General features: G+C 41.7%; 1 protein-coding gene across 2 annotated transcripts in view; it reads left to right on the top strand.

Annotated features, from left to right (window-relative positions):
• The window catches only part of ctbp2a (C-terminal binding protein 2a), a 75,408-nt gene that overhangs the window by 2,216 nt on the left and 47,800 nt on the right, over positions 1 to 25,392 (top strand). For both annotated transcript variants that reach the window (XM_023295384.3, XM_055018588.1), the window contains exon 2: positions 20,453 to 20,624. In XM_023295384.3, coding sequence (XP_023151152.1) covers positions 20,567 to 20,624 — 58 coding nt within the window. In that variant the 5' untranslated portion in view covers positions 20,453 to 20,566. The remainder of the gene's footprint in view (positions 1 to 20,452; positions 20,625 to 25,392) is intronic.

The raw sequence follows: 25,392 nt of genomic DNA, 5'->3' as shown, positions 1-25,392 counted from the left end.
CACAGAAGCAAAGCAATTACAATTGGTTAATCATATTCTCAGAGCCTAATACTCCATTTAACACAGTAATTTGGACGCTGCTGAAATGGCTCTTGTGAACTCTGCTGAGAATTCCCATAATGGCCGGGGCACTAACGGCTTCTAAAAGTTCCCATAGTTTGGTTTGAGAGGATTTTACTGTCATGTGATTTTGCTATGCGTCGTGGAGAGGAGGTAATGGGTGTGAAATTACACTATGCCATCTGCAAGAGGCTGAAAATGTCGAGCCTGATGTCATTCAGACGTGCTTCAAAATCACAGAGCTAAGGAGGATTCTGGATTTATACCGCAGGTCTCTTTGACATGACTGCAATTCATCTTTTACTGAGTAATCCTTTGCTTTACTTTGAGTTTTGTTAAGAAGAAAACATTCAGCTGCAGCCAGTCAGTTTAAGTCTCGCAGTTTCACGGTAACACATTGTTCTTTGTTGCCTAAAGCTCTGCTGAATTTCTGCTACACTGATCTGCAGACATCTTAAAAGTTAATTCTCTGATTGTATTAAGGCTTTGAAGTTGAAAACAAAGATTGCGCTGTGATGTGGTGCACTTTGCAAATTGAGGGCCGTGTGCTTCATAGCAATGACGAGGGGGACAGTCGTACTTCTGTTATTCTTCCAGCAACTGTTGCGGTGTATCTAATCCTGGCTGGTGATAGTTTTGTCTAAAAGAAGAGACATTTTTTAAAAAATCGACCGTGTTTTCCAGAGTAATTGGTGCACTCTGCAAATTTTCGGCACCTGTTCGTCGCTTGTTATGCCATGCCCTGTTGAGTCTCAGATGCTTCTGAGTTTTGTTTGCGGTTGTCAAGGACAGTTTTGGGAGAGTGGATGTGGACTGCAGCAGACAGCAGCAGGTGTCTGATTCTCCTCACTGATACTTGTGTGTATGCGGATGCTCTTCTGTGCCACGGCCGATAAAGATGTATACAGTATGGAGGAATAAATACATCCTCAGCTGTTTGCTCTTAAGTGCAGCCAAGTCGTTTTTCATACTCTCATGGCTGATTTTTTTTCACTGAAGCTTTGTCCTGCCACAACGGCACACTACAAGCTTGTTTGTAAGCTTTGCCAATTCTAGATAATGCGTTTAACTTCCAGTTCAGCTGGCGTTGTGGCCAGAAAACAAGTAAATTATAGTCCACTGCTGCATTTGAAAGCAGTAGGGCTTTTAATTGAGACAGTGAAATATAAAACTGTAGAATCATATCCGCACATTGTTGGAACATATTAAATCCAAAGTGATAAACGGAAGACGTTGCGCTAATGCTCGTATTATATTTTCATTAATGTGTGTATTGTTCTGTTTGGTTATGAGTGTTTAACAGCTGGAGTCTTGTATGTTGCGTAGAAAGCATAAATTAGTCTTTGGCTTTAACTCTTTAATGATGTTTGATTTTGCTCTCACGTGTTTTGGGGCTGGTCATTAAATGATATAAATACTTTTTATTGCATCACTTGATCATTTCGCAGAAAAATAGAGTTTCAAGCTCAGTAATAATCAACAAGATGATTCAGTTTGCAATAATATACACAGAGTAAAGCACCAAAAATGTTTGAAATTGATTATTGAAATTGCTGTCAAAAGATTGTTGGCCAATTACGCCAACTGTACATGTCATTGTTCAGATGGAACAACAACGAGTACAGTAAATGTTGTGTTATTTGTACATAATTAATAAGCACACTGTAGATTTTTCCAGGATAGAATGACTGTAGTGAGAGAAGGCACAGTGCGTTGTGGCTGCGTAAATGAGCATTACTTTAAATTATTAACTCATTATATGATTGGAGGAAAGCTCTTGGCAGCAGTGGAGGAACAGTAGAGGATGTTTACTGTTCCCTGTATTTATGATCATGGGAGTTTGCTCACTCCACTTGGCTGTCTAATAGCTTCCCACCAGGTGTAAACCATCACACTGTGGATTCCCTGCTCCTCCTTAATGACCGGCTATTTTCCTCCATAGAAGTCCTAATTGCTCTCAACTGCATGCACGGACATTACGCCAGAGATGGATGGAGTGAGGAGGGGGAAGGATGAGGATGGATGAAGGGGCATAGTTTGGAGATCTAACAGTAATGTAATACACTGTCTTCCCAACATAGAAAACTCTCTGTGTGTTTGCCAGCAGGGACAAAAAGAAAAAGAAAAAAAAAAACAAAGAGTTGATCTTCTCCCACTTACCTCCCCTCCTTCGCTTGGCAAAGCCGCAGCTTTAAACACCTGCCATTAACTTTCATGCAAACCACAGAGGATTAGGAATGAATAGTGGCACCGTCTTCCAACTATGTGTGCATGTACACGTGTGCTCGTGTTTGTGTTGCGTGTCACTTTTTTTGCAGGAACTAGCAGAGACAAAGCACCATCTGCACACAGCAGGCTGTCCTGACTGCCTACTCCACTCGCTGGGGTAGAGAAGAAGCTTTCTGTGAGCGTTGTTATGAAACCTAGACTGCTGCTGCTGCGGCTGCTGTTGTCGCTGCTACGCTGGTTGTTAATGCTGACAGCTAATAATGTCCTCCTGGATGACTGTGCCATGCCGGAGCCAAGGAGAAGAGACAGAGACAAATGAAGAGAGGCAGGACGTGAAGGAGGGAGAAAGACAGGAACAGATAGAGAGAATATGTACCAGTGGGGTGTTCAGCACACTCTGTCCGAGCCGGTGAAGTTTCCTCAAGATGATTACACACATCGTGCACACAGGCTGAAAGTACAGGCACATGTATTGTGTTTTATTTCCTCTTTTTTTTCTTTTTTGTTCCTTCCTGCCTACTCACTCTGTCCTGCCTCGGCATCTCAGGCGGGAGGTAGCATGAGGAGGAGGAGGAGGAGGAAGGGTTCCATTGTGTCTCGCCAGAGACCCCATTCCAGTCCAGCTGACATAGACTTGTGTCAGGAGGATCCATCCTGCTGATGTTAGGCAAGCTTTAAACTGAAAGAGATGTCTAAAATGCTGAAGTGGGCCCTGGCCAGTGGAGAGATGGCTCTGTTTGTTTGCCATTCTGCTGAGCACCACTTCACACACAAAACTTTTCTGCCCAAATTTGCTGACAGAGACAAAGGGGGGAAAAAAAGGGATGTAGTTGGAGTTTTGGGAGTCACTCATGGGAACACAATGCTTCGGCCACTGTGGTGACACTGACATTTGGACATGGTGAGGGTGCGAAAAGAGTTAAAAGCTTACGTTTTTCAGCTCTCTCTTACCACACAAACTGTTTTGCCACTGCTTACAATTCTCAGAGACAGCAGTCATTGAACCTTCCAGCCACATGAATATGCATGATAAGTCTGCTTTTCTTCTCTGCCCTCTGAGCTGTATTTTTTTTCTTCCACCCAGAGACCTGTCGTGTTGTGTTTGATTGGCCCTGACATTTGAAAAGGTCCTTGAATTAAAAAAAAAAAGAAAGAAAGTTGTTTATGACAACTGGAGAACTCTCCTTGCAGTAGAGTAAAAATGGCATTTTGAAAGGAGCACAGCTCCTGCATATTTAAATGCTAATGGCCCTGTGAATGTGCAGGCTAATAGGATGTTTCAATCTGGAGTAGTGCAGTATGTACACTTTCAGCATGCATGCGCACTGTTTGAGTGCTGCGTCTAATAGCGGTGGAAGGCGCATCAACTCGTTTTAATAACTGATTATGGTGAGTCTGAAGTTTTGCTTTATTTCTTTTTTATATATATAAAGGATCATTTTCTTTCTTTATGGCAGCATAGAGATTATGCCAACACATAAGCCCAAAGAATAGGCTTATCCCCAGAAAAAAAAACCCTCAGGGAAATCTGTTTCTGAAAATCAGGGATCTGTGGTGTATTATCACGATGGTTATGATGCGGACAAAGTGTAACAGCTTGTTTTACAAGCTTGCTGATGCTGTGTGGCAGCGTCGGGCTCGCAGTATTAACACAGGGCCCCTGGGCTTCTGGCTGTGCAGCCCTGTAGTGAGGCATTGGGTCCTTGTTTTGTCAGCAGAAGCCAGCCACAAGTGCCATGGATCTGCCTGGACTTTGACCTGCTTGTGGAGTATTTGGTCTTGTAGTCCTGCTTGCTTTCTAGGTTTTGTATTGTGCAGACACAGAACAATCAATGATGTCTTTAGGTAGGAATTCCTATTGAATTTCAGCCTGTTACCCCACAGTTAACTTGGACGTGGTAAGCTCTGTGCAAAAAATACTATCATTATTGTTACTTTATGCAATTTTAAACCAGAATTTATTTGCTATGTTTTCATTCTTTTTTATTAATGATGGGGAATGAGATGAAATGTGAGTTCTGGTAGCTGAGATGAGGCTGATTTCTGATTGTCATGATGTTCACATTAACACCTGGTCAGTCCAGGAAGCGGCTCAGCAAAATTCATTTGCATGCTGTCATGAAATATTTGTTTCTGGAAACTCTGTTATTTCATTCCAAGAGCTAGTTCATAAACTACACTGTACTGACAAGCTAACTGCTAACATAAATAAGATAAGATACACAGACATAAGTAGCTGACTCTACTGTCTGCAAACCATTTATCTTTTGTGGAGCTTCTGTAGATTGTGTCCTCTGTTTCATACTTGCATTGTCAAGATGTATTGCTATTATGAATTTGCATGTCAAACTTTGCCAAAGTTCACCATGATATTAAACTTTTTTGTGCATTTACTTTGCCCCCCTGCACAGTTTTTAATGCTGGTGCTGCTGGAACCTTAGGCCAGCAGGGTGAACCAGGCTTTTTTTTATTATTGCCATAGGTTTATCCTTCCAGTCCAGGTTAAAACTGTCTGCATACCACACTTTCAGGCATCTAACAGCCTCTTTGCCTGCATAAATACTGGCAGGAGTCCAAATACCAGAATCTGGCAGATGTCCATGAAACCATTTGACTCCTAAACCACACTGTTAAGTGAGGGGCTCCACTTTTCCTTGGTTTAAATGAGCAGCGCTGGACATCAGCATGGTCGCTACTGCAGAGCATCAGCACTAACACACACACACACACACACACACACACACACACACACACACATGCTCTCACAATGTCACACAAATGCAGTTATCTACTTGTTGCTGTACGGAGAGCTAAACAGGGAACGCTGTCATCCTGCTTCTCATCACTCATCTGTGGTGAAAAGCGGCATATTATCTACTCGTTGCTCGCAGTTATGGCAGCGTTGACAAAGTGTGTCTGAGCTGAGTGATGTTTTGTGAGTTTTATCACTTTAGCTATCTCCATTATGAATATGGATATTGCCAATGTTTGGCGAGCCCGAGGCTAGTTCTTTGATTCTCTGCTGCTGAGAAGCTCAGTGGGATGGTTGGCTGTTCAGCTCGTCAGAGTGTTCGCACAAAGGCATGTTTGATTTTCACCCGTATAGAGATGTTTGATTCCTGGTCCTGAACAAAAAGGATTTACTGTGGGTTAATGTTTCACCGAGCCCGAGAGAAGCCACAGACTCTTAGTCCCTCCTACTCAGTCCTCTGTGAGTTCTCCCCTTGGGACTCTGTGTGAGGTTGGAAATAAGTGTCGCTGGGGTTCTCAGGCAGCCTAACAAACGTGATTTTAAAGGCATTATAGACATTTATGCTGCGATTTTTCAACACATTTCCATTCTTTATACTGCACATCTGCATTACCAGGCAGAGACATAACGGTGTAATAAAAATCACAACATTTACTGAACAGGATTTCGTTCCCAGTCTAAAAGCACATGCTACTTTTTCTTTATCGAACTTCCAGCATCTTTTTAGCTGGTGAACACTTTTCTAGTAATTAAGTTTTGTGCCATTAGGAGACAGTGGAGTGCATTAATACAATAGCAGAGCTACAGTTCATTGGCGTTGCCTTGCCAGCGATTTTGCTGATGCATTAGGTCCGTGTTTTACCTACCGCTGTACTGAATTGGCTGTTTAAAATAGCAGCATAGCCACATGTGAATATGAAGAAAGACAAAAGTCGTATTATTCTGTTCAGACAATGCAGCACTGCTGGAAAGACATTTTTTTTTGTTGTAAAATTGACATACCAAAGGAAATCCAGCATAAAGTACCAGTCACTTCATCTTGGTATTGTTAATACTACACATTTTTTACTTTTTTTTTGTCATTTTAAGCCTTTATTTGACAGTTGAAGTGAAGAAAGACAGAAAATGGAGGAAATAAACCAGGGGAATGACATGCAGCAAATGGTCCGCCCAGCTGGGAATCGAACCAGTGACGTATGTGTCTCTGTGAAATGTGCCCTAAACATTCAGCTAACAGGTCACCTCTTTTAGGTTTTTTGAAAAAGCATTTTTCTCTTTTTATCTGGTCTGTGCCCTAAAAAAATGTTTAAATGTCACTGTATACAGCAAGCTGAAATGATGATAAGCTTGAATGAAGGTTATACATTTTCTGGTCTTTTCAGCCTCAAGGAAAATCTTGAGCTACAGACATATTTCAAATAACTCTGAGAACATTTTTTTTTGTTTGTTTCACTTTTCACCCACTTGTTCGTGTCTTTCCTCCTTTGGTTGAACCTCATCCTTGACCTTCTTTCCTTTCTTTCTCTCTTTCCCCTTCCTCTGAATATCAGTCGTTCCTTCTAATCCGTCTGTGCCCTTGTATTATCTATTTTTCTTCCTCAGTTTCATCTCTGTGTGCTCTTGTTCACAGGTGGCTGAGGGGTGTGCTGGCTCTTCTTTGCTGGCTGTTTGGTATCTATTGAATACCAGCTGCTGTCCTTGGACAGGGAAGCACGCCAGTGTAATAAACCTGACTGATATGCTCTTTCATATACATAAAAGCAGGCTAACACACACGTACCTGCACACTGGGAAAGAGAGAACACGTGAATACAGTTATAAATGAACCTTATGAGCAAACTATTAATTCAACTCTTTATTCAATACTAATATTAACCTGGCACTATCAATTCAGCTATTAAGTCAAGGAGGCTGAAAATATCTCAAGCATGCTACTAATTAGAGGTGAAATGAATTGAGAGACAGAACTTGGTGTCTTTGAAAAGACGTCTTTGCAGGTTGCAGTGACACAAAATTCTCCGTGCAGTTAGTGGTCACAGCAGAAATCATAAAGACCGCTTTGTGTGACGGCTTGCTGCATGCCATCATGGCCACGGTCGCTATCTCGTGCCTCGCTCCCCGTCTTCAAGCCTTTCATCCTGGGCGGAGCTCCTCATACCCCCCTTCCAGGAGGCAGGATGCAGCCAGACACCCACCTTGGCCCCGGTTCCCAGCCGACACGTCTGGGTTTTTTGGTGTCCGTCTGTATATATATATGTGTGTGTGTGAGTGGGCAGCAGCGTTCAGCAGCGTTCTCACAGCCCAGCTGAGACTGACAGATGGAATCATTTCACACACAGACAGAAAGGCAGGATACAGGAAACCGGGGTGTGTTTAATAGTCCTGGTGCTGCTGTGGTTGGTATTAATCTAGGTCAGTGGCATTTAGCTCACGGCGAGTTGGCCTCTGGGGCCAGCTTGGCCTTTTCTTAACCTCATTTATTCCCCAGTTACTTTCCTAACTTACAGCCTAGTTTCCTCACATGTAGTTTGCTGTAATAAAGAACCTGACAAGACGTTTTGGACGTTGTGGTGTCGGGCGTGTTACCTCTGTACCTGATTCAACTGGCCTTTTTGCAGTTGGAGAACAGTTACTCCCCCATGTCCAACCCTGTCTCCACAAAATTACATTCCTATTCAAGTAAGTTGCAATTATGCTTTGAAAGATATTTAATTTCACTATGAAATAAATGGATTTCCTTACCTGTGAAGTAGTAGGAAAGAGTCATGGTTTCAAAGAGTCATAAAGCATATTGAGGCAGCAGTGGAAGATGGTGGTATGAATTGTCTCACCAGCAGATGAGGTTTCGCATCCTGTGTGGAACAATTCAACGTAGACTTAAGTCTTTTTCTCGTTTACTTTCGGTTTTCATTCTGTTAGGTTTGGGCAACAAAACTATGTTACTATGTTAAGAAAAATATCATGTTAGAGGTTTGGTTAAGTTAAGGCACCAAAATAACTTGGTTAGGTTCAGGAAAATGTAGTCTCATATAGCTAGATTATTCTCTAGTGCAGAATGGTTTGGCTGCACCTCAACATTGTTGTGTTATATTGGGGAGAAAGCTTAAGCGCATTTCTTTAAACTAGTCACTATTGGCGGTGTTAAGCCCAGGAGACAGCGATGGTGTCGCCTTCTATAGTGAGAGGGGATGCTTTTTGGTGAAACATTTGCATGCAGTGACTTGAACATTGTCATTAAAGTGACTGATGACAGGGGACTAGGAGGGCTGCATAACTGCATGACCCAATGTTTTGACAAAACTTGGAAGCTTTATTGCCCTAAGTTGCTAGCCTGGATAATGTTCATGTTTTTTTTCTGCTTGGGAAAAGGATTCTGAAAACGGTAACAAATAGATATCGGAAGGTGAGAAGAAAGAAACATAATCTGGCAGAAATTTAGAACATAATTGAGAATGAAGTTTTAATTGTGTAGAAACCATAGTTTTGTGAAGACAGGGCTGAGATGACCTTGATAACACACTCAAAGATGTTTGACTCACATCTTAGTGAGTTAAAAGGTTTCACTTTGTTCTAGTAATTGTCATATATGTAAGAGATGTCTTGCGCTTATGTCTGCTGGACACACAAAAAACATGGATTCAAAAGTTTACATGAAATGTTGAGCAAGATTCTTCAAATCAATTCACTATATTTCCTGATTAAGTTCAAAACTTTGCTGAGTTTAGACTGTACTTGTATTAAGGTTGTTTCAGTAAACACAAACAGTATTGATTTCTATGTCTGCAAAACTACAATATTACAATATGGTAAGGAGACTGTTTTTGTATTGGCACCAAAAGTGAAAAAAGAAAAAATTCCTCCAGGTGACAGTGGAACTTGAGAATTTAGTCTACACTGGACAAAGACTTCTAATTACAAAATTTGGGCTGTTATTTTGTGTTTCATTATGCATTGCACATGTAAAAAAAAAACAAAAAAAAAAACGCTTGCAATATTATTCGTCTTGTTTAAAATGCTCAGCACAGCAACGTTTACTTACTTTAGTGGGAACTAAAGAGCGGAACATTTGCAAACTTCTAAAAGATTCAAGAGAAAAATGCTTTTGTCTGAATAAATAATGCAGCATCGACACTTGAAAGTCGTCTTCGTATGATGTATGTAAAATCTCCAACAAAGTACCGCACATGTTTAAAACTAATGCACTATTTAAAAAGGCGGATGTTCATTAAGCAAAAGTGAAAACAGTTAAATAATCCTCTGTTTCATCGCACAAGTAAAAGCTATCTTTGGTTTACATGATTAGTAAATCTGTTGTATTTTGAAATCTGATGTGGTGTTTGAAACATTCGAAAATGAAATTTTAGCATTGAAATGTGTTATATGCCTTCGAAAGATCAGCTGTGACGTTATAAGAGCATGATAAGGAGTGCTTGAACAAGAGGTCAGGAAGCTCTTTCAGTGAGGATTACATTTCGGTGTCATGGTTTGCTTCCCCTAGAAATAGGAAATTGGAAATCAGAGCTCGTTGAAAATGTGCACTCGCATTGTCAACTCGTCTCTCCAGTTAATTTGCAGATTAATTGCTTTTACAGTTGTTGCATATGCATCAGGTGCTCAGTAGTTAATTGGTAGAAAAAGACAGATCATCAAGTTCAACAATTAAAACTGGCACCGGCCAACCTCAACACACAGATATGTATGAGTGTATCTAATTAGACTAAAACTATTCTGAAGGGATTTCATGGAAAAAATCTGTAATTATGTATTAAATTTCCCCTGTAATGTTGTGATCACAGTGACATGGAAAAGAAGGTATTCGTGGGTATCTGTCTTCCTATCCCTCCTGCGTTTCCCTTCAGGAACCTTTAGACCCAGAAGCAGTCGTTTTTATAGTCTCTCCTCGTTAGTCATGCTTGGTTGTTCTTTGAGAATCCTAAATTTACTTCTGAAATGGGAGTTTGTCATCTTCAATCCTCACTCAGCCTTTGGTTGAAGGACTTTTAAAGAGATTGGCTGTGTTCCAAGATTCATTTTCACTCCTTTTTTGAAAGAAGGATATGATGGACCATTTCCCTAATGCATAATTATTCTATAGTCCTAAAATATAATTGCATTTTTGTCGCTCATCTTTAGTCTTTCGTCTGGGCTTTTTAAAGTTACAGTTAAATGGCTTCACTCAGGAGAGGTGTAAGAAATAAGGTTCGATACTTTCAGTAAATGGAACTAAATTGTTTAGACTTGTGCTAATTGATAAGGTGTCTGTTTTTGCTCCGGCTTTGTGTTAATGAGCTGTTAGCTGAAGAATGGAGAAGTGCTAAAGAGCTGAGAGGGACAAGGTGACACGGTGAAGATACCATCTGATTACAGCTTTGCTTAGTCTGTAGACGGCGATGTATCACTGGAATGACTTGTTCTTTCATATATGAACAAAAGTCAGTACACACATAATTATGAGGAAAAATTGGTCTGTGCTGCTGGCCGAGGCATTTTTTGCCCTTTTGAGGAAGTCATGGCATCAGACGCTCTGCTTCCCGGTGTTACTCACTAATAAAACAATCCAGCCGTAGTATGGTTAGGAGAGTTCCTGTTATGTGTGTCTGAGATTGCTTTCACATTCGGTCCAGATTCAGGAAAAAATTGTCGGGCTGTAAGCACAAAGTGTGTGAATTGACACGTAATTCACTGATAGGACAGTTTTGCAATCTGACTGCAAATTTTGCAGGGCTTCATTGCAGCTTATGTGTTTATTTCTCTTCTCTGCTGTCGCAAAGAGCATGCAAAAAATAACTAACGATGAGAATTACTAGTCGAGACAGCACCTCAGCCTCATTTTATGAAGGAAAAAGAGGGGCTGCATATTGATGTTACAGGGGATAGTTTATGTGTGGTCTGCCACTTTTTTCTGTGTCAAATTATAGAGTGTAAAACATATGCACAGCATGTTACTGTTTTTACTGTTCTTCACTGTGATCAGGGAAAATCCCTGCACTCATGTGGTAAAGCTCATTTGTGCTTGTTACCTTATTAATCAAATGATTTGCATAAATGTACAGTATGCTCTTTATATAGAGTATAACGTTGCATTCTTGATTATTCACAGCCAGAAGATGGATTTAATAGTAGCAGAACTGTAGCTACCTATTATTTTTGGTAATAATTAATCAGTCTGTTGTTTTATTGATTACTTGAGCAATCATTTAGTGTATGAAACATTTATTATTGTTCAGCTAATTAGAAGGTGGTTGTTATTAAATTCGGACAGTTATTTAGTTGATATTTTAGTGATATCCAGTAAATTTTTTTATTAATAAATGATTGTTTCCATAATAAATAATTCTGGAATTTGTAAAGACATGATCATAATGAACATAAAAAAACATTATTTCTTTTTTACTTTGAATAAAAATGTATGCAAGATATATCCCATGGACTTCAAAAGTCCCTCAATTATATATTGACCTAAATCACACATCTCATATCGTACAGTTTTTAAAACCACACTTGAGTTCAGTTGATCAATTGGGAAAATACACTATAGTTTATAGTCATTTCTACTAAAACACACAGGTTATGTGAAAGCACGGTACATGGGTTTGAGTTGAAAAAAATCCCTTTGAAAATTATTATCAGGAAAAGACACAGTCGGGTGTCACCGTATGTTTGCTTTCATGCGGCATCCATGACAACAGATCAGTTAACCACCAACCTGGTGTACATCCTACTTAGCATCATAAGGTGTTCATTTGCTTTCATTTTCATGTGTAGCATTCATCAGCAGGGGGTTTGATCTTGTTCGTTAGTCCCAGAATGACTTGCAAAGGTCTAAATCTCAAGTGTTTTGCTCATACATGTCAGAATAGTACATGTGAATAGTTTGTCTCTCAGTGCAGAAACAGGTCTGAGGTCACGGTTGTCATGTTGAATGTCAACACTAAAGCGGACTAGAAAGATTTACTGCCACAGTAAAAGCATCGGACACAACCTTTCACTTGTCAGATTAATACCAGAGGCTTTGGTGTGATTGCTTACTTGTATGTGTGCATTGCTTTTACATGTATGTGTGCTTCATAAGTTGAGATCAGTAAATATGTTTTCAGCCTCGAGCCTGTCAGATAAAGGAGAAGAAGCATTATATTTAGAGGCATGTTTACAATGCTTGTTCTGACTTTTCAGTGGTCTGTGCTGTGTAGCGGTGCTCAGAAAAATATAAATTGCCAATTATGACAGTGGAGATTTTATGCCAGACCTTGTTTTAGTTCATTAGATGTAAGGAGCTGCAGAGAGAAGGAATGCAGGCCGTGCCGAAAGCCTCAATGGGTTGGGCTAACAGGCTACTGTGCACAATAATGTCACCATTATGTGTTTCCTGGGTGACTTAAACGAATAGGCATTATTACAAAATTGTGCATTAGCCCAAGTCAGCAGTTAGTACTGCTGCAGTCTCATTTCATTTAGAGCTGAGAGGAGAGAAAGATGGAGAGAATGTGAGAGGAGGAGGAGGAGGGAGGAGGCAGGGAGGGAGAGGGAAAGATGGGGAAAAATGGTTCAGAGAAAAAGGCGATGTAAAGGAGAAATGGGGAATGAAAAGGACGCTGTCTGCCAGAGGCTGACAGGACATGCAAAAGGAGGTAAAAGGATACATAGAGAGGCCCAGATGGACTGACAGACTCGGGGGATCGTGATGATGATGGAGAGTTGGAAAGAGGACAGAGGAGAGCTGTAATTGTCAGTAACTGGTGTATTTAGACGGGGAGGAAGAAGGAGGCTGGCAGGGAGGAGGAAGGCGTAAATCAGCGGTCTGAGTGACAGCTTTACGTGGCCCTCAGAGCCCCAACTATCCGATTAATGAGAGAAGAGAAACCTTAACTACCCTCCCTTCTCTACTGCTTCTTTTTCTGCTACCTTGCACTTCCAGGGGCATAAATCATAGACTCTTAACCAGCACTTTAGCTAGCTGCTACACAATTCTTCCTCAAAATGTTAACTGTAGGGTAGGGATACCCTACAGCTGCTTTAAATTCCATTAATGCAGCATGTCAATGGGCAGGGATGCCCATTGACATGCTGCATTAATGGAATTTAAAGCAGCTGCTGTTCTGAAGTGGCATCTCCTAGATGGTACAGTCGACATTATGGGAAATATGGTTATTCGCTTTCTTGAGGATGTTGGAACCACTCTCATGTCATTTCTGGACATACGAAGCTACAGCCAGCAGACATTTAGCTTAGCTTAGCATAAACAATTTTAAGCTTAGATTTGGTTAAGTTTTCTGAAATGGTGTGTCACAGATGAGCAGTTTTTTCACGTTTCTATCTCTGATAAATGATATAAGTTTGGTGATTTTTTTTCTTTTTTAAAGATAACATGCCTTTAAAACTTTCGGACAAGTTTAGAGGGTTAGAGGGATGTTTAAACTCTATAAAGACAGGAGTGTTGAAACATGTTTTTGTATAGAAGATATTGTATAACGTGTTAACTTGAACAGATCATGGTCAGACGGTTCTTCTTGCTAAATGACCGCAGGTTCTGGCTTCATACAGGCATGTGGTTCTAACTCAAGCAATAAACTCAACAGGCATTTTCCCCAAATGTCAGAATTGATGTGAGAAGTCTAATAGCTGGCACATGTAGAGACACGACTGCATTTAAAAAGAGAGATAGAGACAAAGAGATGAAAGGAAGCAAACTGAAAGATTTTTAAATTATTTCCAGAGGAAAGAAATAAGAATTTTTTTTTCTTAAGCCTTACAAGTTAAAACAGCTTTTTAGAGATTTATCTAAAGGCTAACAGGTTTCCCTTCAGCTCTTACGAGTCTTTGACTACAAACCAGGACTTGTGTAGCTCAGTTCCTTTTTTTGTGTGTGTGTGCGAGGCAGTTCGTCATCGAGTTCACATAGTTGAACTAGTTCACTGAGGTCAAGGGAGGTGGAAGCTCGGTTGATGATCTAAATAAAGAAAAGGCAAAACGTTCTTTATTTCAAGATGAGAACTCTCCCCTGTAGTAAGATCCTTTACAGATATTGAAGGTGAGCACGTGTTGTTGCAAACCCACAGGTTTCTTAATATGGTGTGAGGGCTCCTTTGAGAGATGGCCCTAGTCAGAAAAAGACTTCTGTCTGTTTCACTTTTTCTTCCATCCTTGTGTTTTTTAAAGATCTCCCTGGCTGCCTCCTTGTGCACTTTCCTTCACAAAAGGCACAGAAATGAATGAACACAAGTGAAAGAGATTTCACATAAAGAGCTGAAAGAGAGAGTTATCTTAAGTGAGAAAGCAGTTCTTTCTGCTTGTGAAATTTCTTGACGTACAAGGTGTCAGATGGAGAAGCTCTATAAGAATTCATAACCTGTCTAAGTGATGCAACAGCTGCAACAATGCACTGTAACTGTTGGTGAGGCATTTTGATAAAGATTTTTTTCTGTCTGACACAGTAGACGAGCTGCACTACACATTTCACAACTGTTGAAAAGCTCTCAACCTTGAACCGCTTTCAACTCTGCGCCTCTATTTTCCCCTCAGTTAAAGTGCATAAAGAGAGCTCTTCTTAAGGTCTCTCACGCCAGTGGCATTTAAATTATTTGTTGAAACTGACATCTAAGTGAAATCTTTACAGGGCAACTTCACACTTCAGCAGCCCAAACATGCAACTGTGAGAAAACAGACTGAGGTCCTGGCAAGTTAAAGGGCCCAGAAGTCCCACAATGTGACACTGTGGCTGTCACTTTTTGGATGTGTATGTTAGGTTGGCGTGTTTAGGGATAAACTTTTTGTACAGTCAGATTTTTTGCTCTCATGTGCAGACGCCTTTAAAGTGACATTGAAAGCTTGTTACAGATTCAGACACTAACTTGGCTGGTACATGGTGCAGGAACAGCCGGGTTTGCACAGGATACTGCAGGGAAAACTGATGAACATATAGTGTGTTCTCCTAGATACACAGCATAAATACCTTGAAAATGGTCTCGTTCAGGCATAATGGCACGCTCCAGGTTGCACAGCAGAGAGTCCAGCAGTGCATGAAATGCATCCAAGTAGAAAGGCAAGATGTAATTACAAAAGTAACATTTGCAGGCTGGCTACATCGCAGAAATGGTGTGTACTGAATGTCAGACGTTGTAGTCATAAATCACACTAGCGCTCGTAAAAGTTTGAACTTTATAATACATGTTTTTTCTCAGTCGAAATCCTGGTCCGTCAAAGACAAAGGGAAAAAAAAGTTGTGTTACCAAGAATATTGTGAGGTTTGCATCACTCCGTCAGATCGGGCGACATTTACTTTGGTCACACACTAACTCAGTAACATTCACAGACTTGTCAGGGAACTTGTGAGCATGACGAGCCAACCACAACCAGCACAGCGCTGCGTGTTGAGCTCTCTCCACGCTGAGCCAGACAGTCCCAGGAGTTGTGTACTTCTGTCATTAGCATGTGTGTTATGTGTGTGTGCGACTTTCTCCTCTTTCTTTTCCTCTCTCCTCCAGCTCTGAGCACGTACTTTCTCTCAGGTCAATCCCCTTATTGTTAAGTTACATAACAGCACTTAGTCAAGTAACAATCCAGCGGTGATGGTGCTGAGGGCTGCAGGATAACTGTACTTCCTCTCCGGCACTCCTCTGGCTGAGAGCTCTGCTTAAAGTTGTTGTTGACTTTTCAACCCACTTAGCAGTCAACTTTTTTTTTTTTTTTTTTTTTTGTCTCTCTGGAAATTGAGTGCATCTCTTTCTTACATGAGTTAAACCTCTGGAGTTAATTTATGGAAATGAAGTCATGTATGCTACAGCTTTGGGTTTTTGGTTAAAAAAAAAAAAAAAAAAAAGTAGCTTCTGAACTGCTGAGCAGGCCATTCTTCTAAGCCTGCGTGGTTTGCCATTCTGTCATTTGAGATGTGAGGATGGAAATGTCACATTTCAGATGATTGTTAGTTGTGAATGATAGCTGTGGAGGGTTTATAGGTGCCCAGTTAGATTACTAATAAATGACAAATCCAAAATAGGGTACTTATTGTACCCTATTAAATGATGTACCTTATTAAATGATTTTTTTAATTAAATAAGACTTTGAAGATAGTATTCAGTCTGTTTATTCAGTAAATTCACTGAAAATAAATATTATGAGCTACTATTTTGTGGACAATGATATGTGAACACCTCATTATAGGGATAAGGTCAGTATCATTCCATCCATCCATCCATCCATCCCATCCATCCATCCATCCATCCATCCATCCATCCATCCATCATCTATACACTGCTTAATCCTCATTAGGGTCACAGGGGGTTGGAGTCTATCCCCACTGACGTAGGGTGAAGGCAGGGGACGTACTGGACAGGTCGCCAGTCTATCACAGGTCTACATGTACAGACAAACAATTACACTCGCATTCACACCTACCGACAATTTAGAATCACCAGTTAACATCAGCATGTTTTTAGACTGTGGGAGAAAGCCGGAGTACCTGGAGAAAACCCACACATACACAAGGAGGGCCGGGATGAGAACCGGGGATCTTCTAGCTGCAAGACAAAAGTGCTAACCACCAAGCCACTGTGCAGCCCTGTATCACTCCAGTTGAAGCATAAACTATCAGATAGACTATGCACGGTGTCCCACTTTAATGCATTATATCATACAATAGTCATTAACTTTAACTCTTGTTAGTCTGGACAGTAATTAACATGTTCTGATCCCATCGTCACAATACTCTTCAGCTAAGTGTTGCTTTGCATCAAAACCTTTAGCTTTAAAAATATGCTAAATCATCTCATCTTACTGGCAGTTTCTGCAAAAATTAATGACTTCACAGCGCTATTTGTGCTGCAGTTTATTGTGATAATATCGTTTTATCCCCATTCTCGTAATCTATAACCACCATATATTACTGCATATGATGTGAAGCGGTCTGGCTGGAATCTGCAGCATCAGAGCAGCTTGTGTTACAACATGTCCTCATACCTAAATGACAGAATAAGTCAACTGTCAGTGATTCCCAAAATCACACATATGAGAGCAAACTACATGCTGCAAATGAGAAATGAGTATAAAAAGGACAAGTTTGCATTTGCAAAAGGCAGGGATGTTGTGTAAAGAGCGAAATTTGCATCCTGTATGCTCATACAGATATCATTGACTTATTGTTCATTTTTTAAAGTTATTATTTTAGCATATAGTCGCTGTTTGGTTGAAGTTTAGGCACCAAAACTACTTGGGTAAATTGAGAAAAAGATTATAGTTTGGGTTCAAATATTTGCTTTTTCAATGTTAACCAGAGCTGCAAGGTGGAGCGGTGGTTAGCACCGTTGCCTCGGTTTGCATCCCGGTTAGGGCGCCTGGGATCTTTCTGCGTGGAGTTTTCATGTTCTCCCTGTGCAGCGTGGGTTCTCTCCGGGTTCTCCGGCTTCCTCCCACAGTCCAAAAACACGCTGAGGTTAATTGGTGATTCTAAATTGTCTGTAGATGTGACTGTGAGCGTGCTGATTGTCTCAAAAGGTGCTTTTCCACTAGCACTTACTCGGCTCGACTCAGCTGGACTCTACTCGACTCGGTTTAGGTCGTTTTCCGTTACAATTGAGTACCACCTCATCATGGGTGGCGTCGTCATAGCACACCAGCCCGGATGTCCCTTAGCGTCATTTGTGTGCGATACAAATACAACACAACAATGGACGACTTTGAGGTGATGGTATACCTGCTGCTTGGTCTATGGCTTTTTGTCAGATTCAAAGTAAAAGAAGAGAGTCAGAGAAACCACTGTCACTGTTGCCTTTTTTTTTTTTTTTTTTTTAAAAATGACGGGTTTGGTTTTCGTGAGGGCTGCACAGTGGCGTAGTGGTTAGCACTTTCGCCTTGCAGCAAGAAGGTCCCTGGTTCGCGTCCCGGCTTTCCCGGGATCTTTCTGCATGGAGTTTGCATGTTCTCCCTGTGCATGCGTGGGTTTTCTCCGGGTACTCCGGCTTCCTCCCACAGTCCAAAAATATGCTGAGGTTAATTGATTACTCTAAATTGCCCGTAGGTGTGAATGTGAGAGTGCTTGTTTGTCTGTATATGTAGCCCTGCGACAGACTGGCAACCTGTCTAGGGTGTCCCCTGCCTTCACCTGAGTCAGCTGGGATAGGCTCCAGCCCCCCCGCGACCCTAATGAGGATTAAGCGGTGTATAGATAATGGATGGATGGATGGATGGTTTTCGTGAAGGAGTCGTTTTCGTGTGTCATCACTCAGTCGAGCCAAGTAGGTGCTAGTAGAAAAGCACCATAAGTATAGCCCTGCGATAGACAGGTGACCCGTCCAGGGGGTCCCCTGGAATCACCCTAAGTCAGCTGGGATAGACTCCAGTCCCGCCACGAGCCTCGTGAGGTTTAAGGGGTATATAGATAATGGATGGATGGATGGATGGATGGATGGATGGATGGATGTTAACCGCATGTTAGAAGGCAAACGTTCCATCAGCACCATGCTTCTCATCCATGCTCATGGTTACCAGGGTGATGAGTCCATGTCATCTAATGTCTGATTGGCAGCTTGAAAAGGAGTGACAATGACAACTCCTTCACATGACAGCAAATCAGCTGTTTTAACATCTGTCAATATTGGCGTTTTCCTGTTGAGGTCGGGTGTTACTGTCCACTGAAGCAGCCGTCTGTAAAGTGAATTCTGCACCAGTAGAGTCGGTAATAAACGGCCAACGGATTCACTTGTGACCTATAGTGTTACTGCTCATGCAGCACAGAGCCAGAGATGCCCATGCATGTCTCCTGCAGTCTATTCATAGACAAGGCGGTGCGACTCCCCCGCCTCTGAGTGACTGTTTCCTGCTTTCCCTCTTGCTCAATTACTTCTCCTCTGACTCCCACATGTGGGTCTTCAGCTCTTTGGCAGGAAAGGCATACCTTTGTGGAGGAGGGAAGCTGAAGCACGGCTGACTGGTGAAGCAAGTCGAAATTGTGCTCGGGTTAAAGAAAGACACGTAGATTTAGCACCGACGGTGGTTGTTCCTTTTACTGCAGTGCTCCACCTTCCCCCCCTTCTCCTGCCCCTCCTGTCCATGCAGCTGGGAAAAAAATGCCCCAACAGCTGGCCAAATTAAAATGCAACATCCATTCATCATCCGGCCACATTGTTTAGGCCCTCCAAAACATAACGGTTCTAATTGCGTTTACAGCGCAAATATCGATACATCATCATATAAATAGTGGAGGAAGAGCCGTTGTGAAAGTGCAGCACTCCAGGATCAGGCCTGGAGGCGAATATGCTAAGAAACTGGTAGAGTTATAAATGTGAAAGTGCTGACAGACATACAGTTTAAAATGTAGGAGGAGGGTGGTGTCACACTGTACTCATCCTGTTATACGATGTTTTTCTAGTACTTTCCTCCATCCTCCCACCAACCCCCTTTTATGTCTTTATTCTGCTGATACAACCTCCTCCTGTCTGCTGACTAACTGACCCACATTCCTCTGACTCGCTGCCCTTTGTGTGTGTGTGTGTGTGTGTGTGTGTGTGTGTGTGTGTGCGTGTGAGCCTGCATTTCTGCTTGTCATCTTGTGTGTGCATGTGTGTGTGTGTGTGTGCGCATTCTTGTGCCATCCTCATTGTCTGCCTGCCTCCCCCCACACATGAAAAGGAAAAAAAAACTGTGCCGTGTCCCTCAGGCTTCAGCAGGAGCCAATTAGAAGATTGCTCTTTAGTGTAGCATCAGTCAGTGGACATAATGATTGGTAAAATGCCTCATTTGCTCACTTGCTCTGTGTTTGTCTGCGTGTGCTGTGTGCTCTGCTCGGTTTGGGGAGCTCTGGCTGCAAAAGTGACATTTCTTAATTCAATTAAATAAATGGTGGGCTCTGAGATGAGGCTCCCTCTAGTGGAAAGTACTGTTTCTGCAAAGTGAATGTCCGATTTTAGCCATGCAGGCTACAGAGATTCTGCCAAGAGATGGAATGCATGACTGCAATCAGATGACACTTATTGTATTCCTTGTGATACACTTTTATAATGGCCCAGGAATGATGAGTAGCAAGTGACCCAAATACAAGATTCAGCTCCAGCTCTGTAACCACTGACTCTGCATTTTGTTGCCTTTTGCATTGTATACGCCATCCTTTGTCTTTAATTTGCACAACACACACTCGTTGTATGAAGTCTGTGATGTACTGCTTTGCATAATTTAACATTATATGCGATGATTCCCTGTTGCATGTTGCTGCAAATCATTGCGAGCACAGTGCATTTTAATTGTAGCCTCCCCAGAAGAGTGGAGATGTAAATTAGCCACAAGTTAGCGTTGGTACAGTACATCCAATAGCAACATTTATGTTTGATGTTTTACAGTGCATGACCTTTTACAAAACAATAAATAATCTAAAATTCTAGACTGGATTTCAATTATAACCTTTGTGTCTGTTTTCACCCATTTCAGGTTTGAAACGCACACAACTCACTAGCTTCTTGAGGACTGGAGTATTTGAGACTTTAAGGTGGAGAGGTGGAAACAAAAATCAGGACAAGCGAGAACATTTCAAGCTGAGACGGGATGGCTCTGGTGGACAAACACAAAGTGAAACGCCAGCGACTGGACCGGATCTGTGAGGGTGAGTGACACAGACTCCGCTCCATCTTTTGCGTATTTCTGCTTCACATGTGGATTTGAGATGCTGCCTGTACATGTGGAAATTGATTATATAGGTTGCGGATATAAGCTGGTGTATTTGTGTGTGCACATGGTGTGAGTGATTCTCTCCGCCGTTATATGGAAATGAACTTTCCACAAGTATTTAAGCTTTTCAGCCTGCTGCTGCTGCAAATTCAGTGAAAAGCCAGTGGGATCGTTTGCATAAGTGTGTTTGTGTGTGTCAAAAGGGAGCCTTGGGACCAGCCGAGGCTCCAAACTTCGTCTTTGAAGGCTGAGAGAAAATGTGTGTGTGTGTGTGTGTGTGTGTGTGTGTGTGTGTGTGTGCGTGTGTGTGTGTGTGCGTGCGTGTGTGTGTGTGTGTGTGTGTGTGTGTAGGGGGGGTAGGAGAGGCCGGGTTGATGGCTGAATGAAACTTGAGTTCGATGTTTCCAGATTGCTGGAGAGATGAAGTAGGGAGTTTGTAATAAAGTGAAGTACTCCTCAGAGCCCTGGGATTGATTATAGTGGGTAGTAGGATTGATTTGTGTGCATTTGTGCATTTACATGTGTGTGTTTGTGTGTGTTGAGATGGAGAGAAAGAGATTTTCCTTTTGTTTTTTCTCACTCTTTTTTTTTTTACTTAACTATCAAGAGGAACCACTGAATGTCTGAATGTTTTTTAGTATGTGCATGTGTGTTGAAACTAATGCTGCTTTCGTGCAAGTTTGTTCTTTTGTATTTTCCTTTTTGTAGTGTGGCTGCCGAGTAATGTCGCTTCAGCTTCTATTCATCTGAATTTGAACCCTTAAGGATAGGTTAAAATACAAGTAGTTCATTTAGAAGCAAAATCATCAGTTGATAAATGACTGAACATCTTTAGGTGTTGGATCGCTGGCTGTATATAACAGGCATTGGGGATATGTCTCGTTTTTTCATAGTTTCCTTTGAGAATTTAATCGACAACATGAATAACTACATTACATATAGAAGTTTACTTGCATTATTTGTCATCGTAATTGTTTTTCTCTTATTCTTGATGACAACACCCTCTAATATCTTCTTAATGTCATCTTTCTGACTGTTCCCTCTGCAGCTCGAGAGCCTCGCTGTCCATTTTTATAACCCATCTGTTGATCGATTGTCTGTTAAATTGGTGACTGTCATGGGAGTATGGAAAACTGTGTTCAATCAAGTCTAATAAAACACATAAATTATTAAATGAGCAATGATATAACATTCTTTTTTTCCACCTGTTAGCTTGCAGCTTTGTTTTGAATGTTTACAATTAGGAATGTGATTTTTGAATTAGACAGAAGCAGAGTGAGTTAATTTTCTTATGGGGCTTTGGGACCAATAGAGAGCCGGTTGGATTCCCGCACTAGTTGGATTCAGGTCCCATGGATCACCCAGCGGCAAACATAAGCATTTCAACCTCAGCACCAGTGCCGTACTGAAGTGTGGTGTTGGTTTTCTCCATCTCTTTGCAGTACAATTTGGTTTTCCTAGTAGATCCTTCAGGCTTCTTCTGAAATACAGCAGATGGATGGTGATAATGAGGAAACACGTTTCTCCATTTTCTTATTTGTTTTTCGGGGTTTCATATGTGCCCACCCCTGACGCCAGTGTTCTTTGGATTCTCATCTGGTTCTCACTTGGAACTAGTATTTTAGGTACCAAACCGACCTCTTTTTGGTCGAAATGGGCAGAAGTTCCTTCACGAACGAGTACCAAACCATTTCTCTGGTTGTTGATTTCGTGTTTAAATGCTACAGTGTCAAATATCAGCATTTGTCTTTGCTCACTTCTAAGGAAAATCCCATGCAGATTGAGAAACAAAGTTTAATAGATTCCTAAATGACGCTGTGAGGCTTTCTGTTTCCACCCTCTGAATGAAGGCCACATGTGGCATCTCCAACCTCTCCAAACCACCAACCCTCCTTGCTTGGAAACACATTTCCCCTCTTTCTTCAGAAGAATGACTGTGTGCTGTCTAAGGAGGAGGAAATATGTTAAGCATCATGTAACAATATTTTCTGATCTGCCTCACTTGTTCCGCAGACATCTTCAGCAGCGCCCATGTCTCTTCAGCTTATCAACAATGAAGTCATTCTGCCGAAGATGAAGGAGGATTTTTTTTTATTCTGGTGCAGTTAGTCACCGCAGCTGCTCTTAAAAAATGTGTAGAGGAGGGTGATTCACATCGGGGAAGTTAAAAGATCAGAGGGTGGTGAATCACGCCGTTTTCACGGTAGCATTAAATCTACTCAACCATATAAAAAGGGTATTTCAAAACCAGAGGCATGGGGTGTTCTGCACCATAATGTCAAAACCACCCACTATTATCTATAAACAGAGTGTTGGGACTGAGGCGTGAAATAGAAATCAAAGTTCATATCATGTGTATTGACAAAAACAAGAACGTTATGGAGTGATTGCGATTGCGTCGTCGTCGTGGGTTGCACTTGGCGAGACGGCGAGAGCTGCTTCCCTAATCTCCATTTATCTTCTGAGGATAACTGTGTCAATCCAATACTTGTTTCACAGCGGAGTGCATTGATTACATCTTTACTCATTGTGATGAGTGGCTAACTGAGCCGTGCCTGTGGCCTAAATCGAATTCGAAATGGCTGATCAAGCATGGCTGTTTGCTGCCATCAAAAGTGGTCACGGTGCTGGAATGTAGATTTTACTGGAACGGGGAATGTTTTACCGTTGAAGATGTCTATGTGATTCATTCTCCTTTAGTTTAGTCCAACCAACAGTTCAAATATATAGAAGTTGCAATCACATGAAGCTAACATATGCAGCAGATACTCACATTTGAGAAGTTGGAAGCAGAAGACGCCTGACTTTTTGCTTGATAAATGCCTTTTGACAGTTAATCAGTAATCGAATTAGGGATTTCCACAGGAAATTGTTTTAGCTGAGCTGGTGAACCACCCAGAGCTGGACACATCATGTCTTGTGATCACTTTTATTAGCAGACAGACAGCCACTTATTAGATATATGGCATTTACTGCGTGAAATTGCACCTCTGCTCTTTTCCTCCAAAGGTTAATGTTTTACTTCGTCAAAATTTAGAGCTGAGGCAAACAGCTAACCAACAGGAAACTTATCGGCAAGAGATATTTCTCTCTTTTGTAAACATTTACGGGTGTTTTATATGCAAAACAATGAGTTTATTGTCAGATGAAACAAAAACTAACGCAATTCCTGACTAGTATATACAGAAAAAGTGCACCGCTATAAATAATGACTTTTTGGTTTATCTGTGGCAGCCAGCTATTAATTAATCACCTAATTGTTTCAACACAAATAAGGATTTTGTTGAGTTGTTATTATATATATTAAATCCTGCAGTGGAATCATTCTTTATTGATGATACTAATTACTTCTCTATTAAGCCCAACAGCATTGTTTAGTTTAGATATCAGCTTCCAAAATGTATATGCTACAAATGTACCTTCTGTTGTTGGTTTGATAAAGTGCCAAGAAGAGTGTAAGAGCAATAAGGGAACTTGTGGCAAACATCTGTTGTGAGCATCAGTTCCCATACTCTCTCATTCCTCCCTTCTCTCTAACTCTCTCTCTCCGAGTCTCCTTCTGTCCGCTCCATCTGTGTACCCAGCATGCATTGGCTTGGGCAGCAGCGCAAGTCGTTGCCATTGCCATTTAGCCAGAGCTAACCGAGTGATCCAGGCAGAGATGGGATGCGAGCGGCGCTGCGACGTGAACTAGGTCGCGGTGACAGCATGTTCCTGAATGTTGATTTACAAGTTGCGAATCTGTGCTTGGACGCAAACACCACAAGGTGGGGTAGTGGAATTTGTCATGGCCATTCCAAGTGCTTTTGGTTGGCAGTTAAATAAATATGTTAATGCTTGATAATGCGTCTTGTTTTGTCATGTGTGCAGCAGGAATAAATGCTGTAACAGTGAACGGTCAGAAATGTGGCCAGTCAAGCGAAAAATACCATCAGATTTTAGCTTGAATTATTCATATTCTCACATTTAACAGACCTGGGAGCGTTTTTATAACAAAATGCTTCGTATTAACTAGAGAGGACGACCAGGGAGGGGAAAAAAAGGAGGGGTTGTCCTGATGTCATCCTCCCAAATGAAGGGTAGGGAGGTGGAGAGTATGGGGGCTTCGTATCCTGAGCTTTTGAGCACAGACTCAGGGCTCAACTACATATACCTCCTTGCTTTTATCCCTCCCTTTCTCCCCCTCCTCCCCCAATCCTCCCCTCGCTCTGGCATCCAGCTACAGTATGAAGTCATCGGAGTGGTGTCTGGGTCTGACCCCCCCTCTCCTCCCGCCTCCCCTCGGCTTGTTCCAGGCTCCTCACCAAAACCCACGACCCCTTTATAGGCTTTGTGGAGAAGCAGGGAGGGGAATGGAGAACCAGAGGGGGCTGTGGGAAGCAAAAGGGAGGAGAGTAGATAGAAAAATGGTAGAAAGTGTTATTGTTGGAAAGAAAAAAAAACTGGCATGTGTGGCATTTTTCTTGTTCCTTTTCTCATGTGTCTCCATTTGCCTTTGTTTGAGCTGGAGCACAGCTCCACCAGCAGTTGGCGAAAGTTGGAACTGAGCTACAGGAGAATTTCAAAATGAACTCCTCAGCTACGACACTTAGCATTTTAATGACCTGTGGCTTGTCCGGATCACCCTGGAGGCTGGATGAAGGATGGGTTGGAGAGGTGGAGTAGTGGGATACAATGAAAGGAGGGATCTCTGCGTAACATAG

Source organism: Amphiprion ocellaris, chromosome 16 (genome assembly GCF_022539595.1).
Source record: "Amphiprion ocellaris isolate individual 3 ecotype Okinawa chromosome 16, ASM2253959v1, whole genome shotgun sequence".
NCBI classification, from domain to species: Eukaryota; Metazoa; Chordata; class Actinopteri; family Pomacentridae; genus Amphiprion; species Amphiprion ocellaris.
Note: the sequence above shows the minus strand (reverse complement) of the source record. Positions and strands in the feature narration are given on the sequence as shown.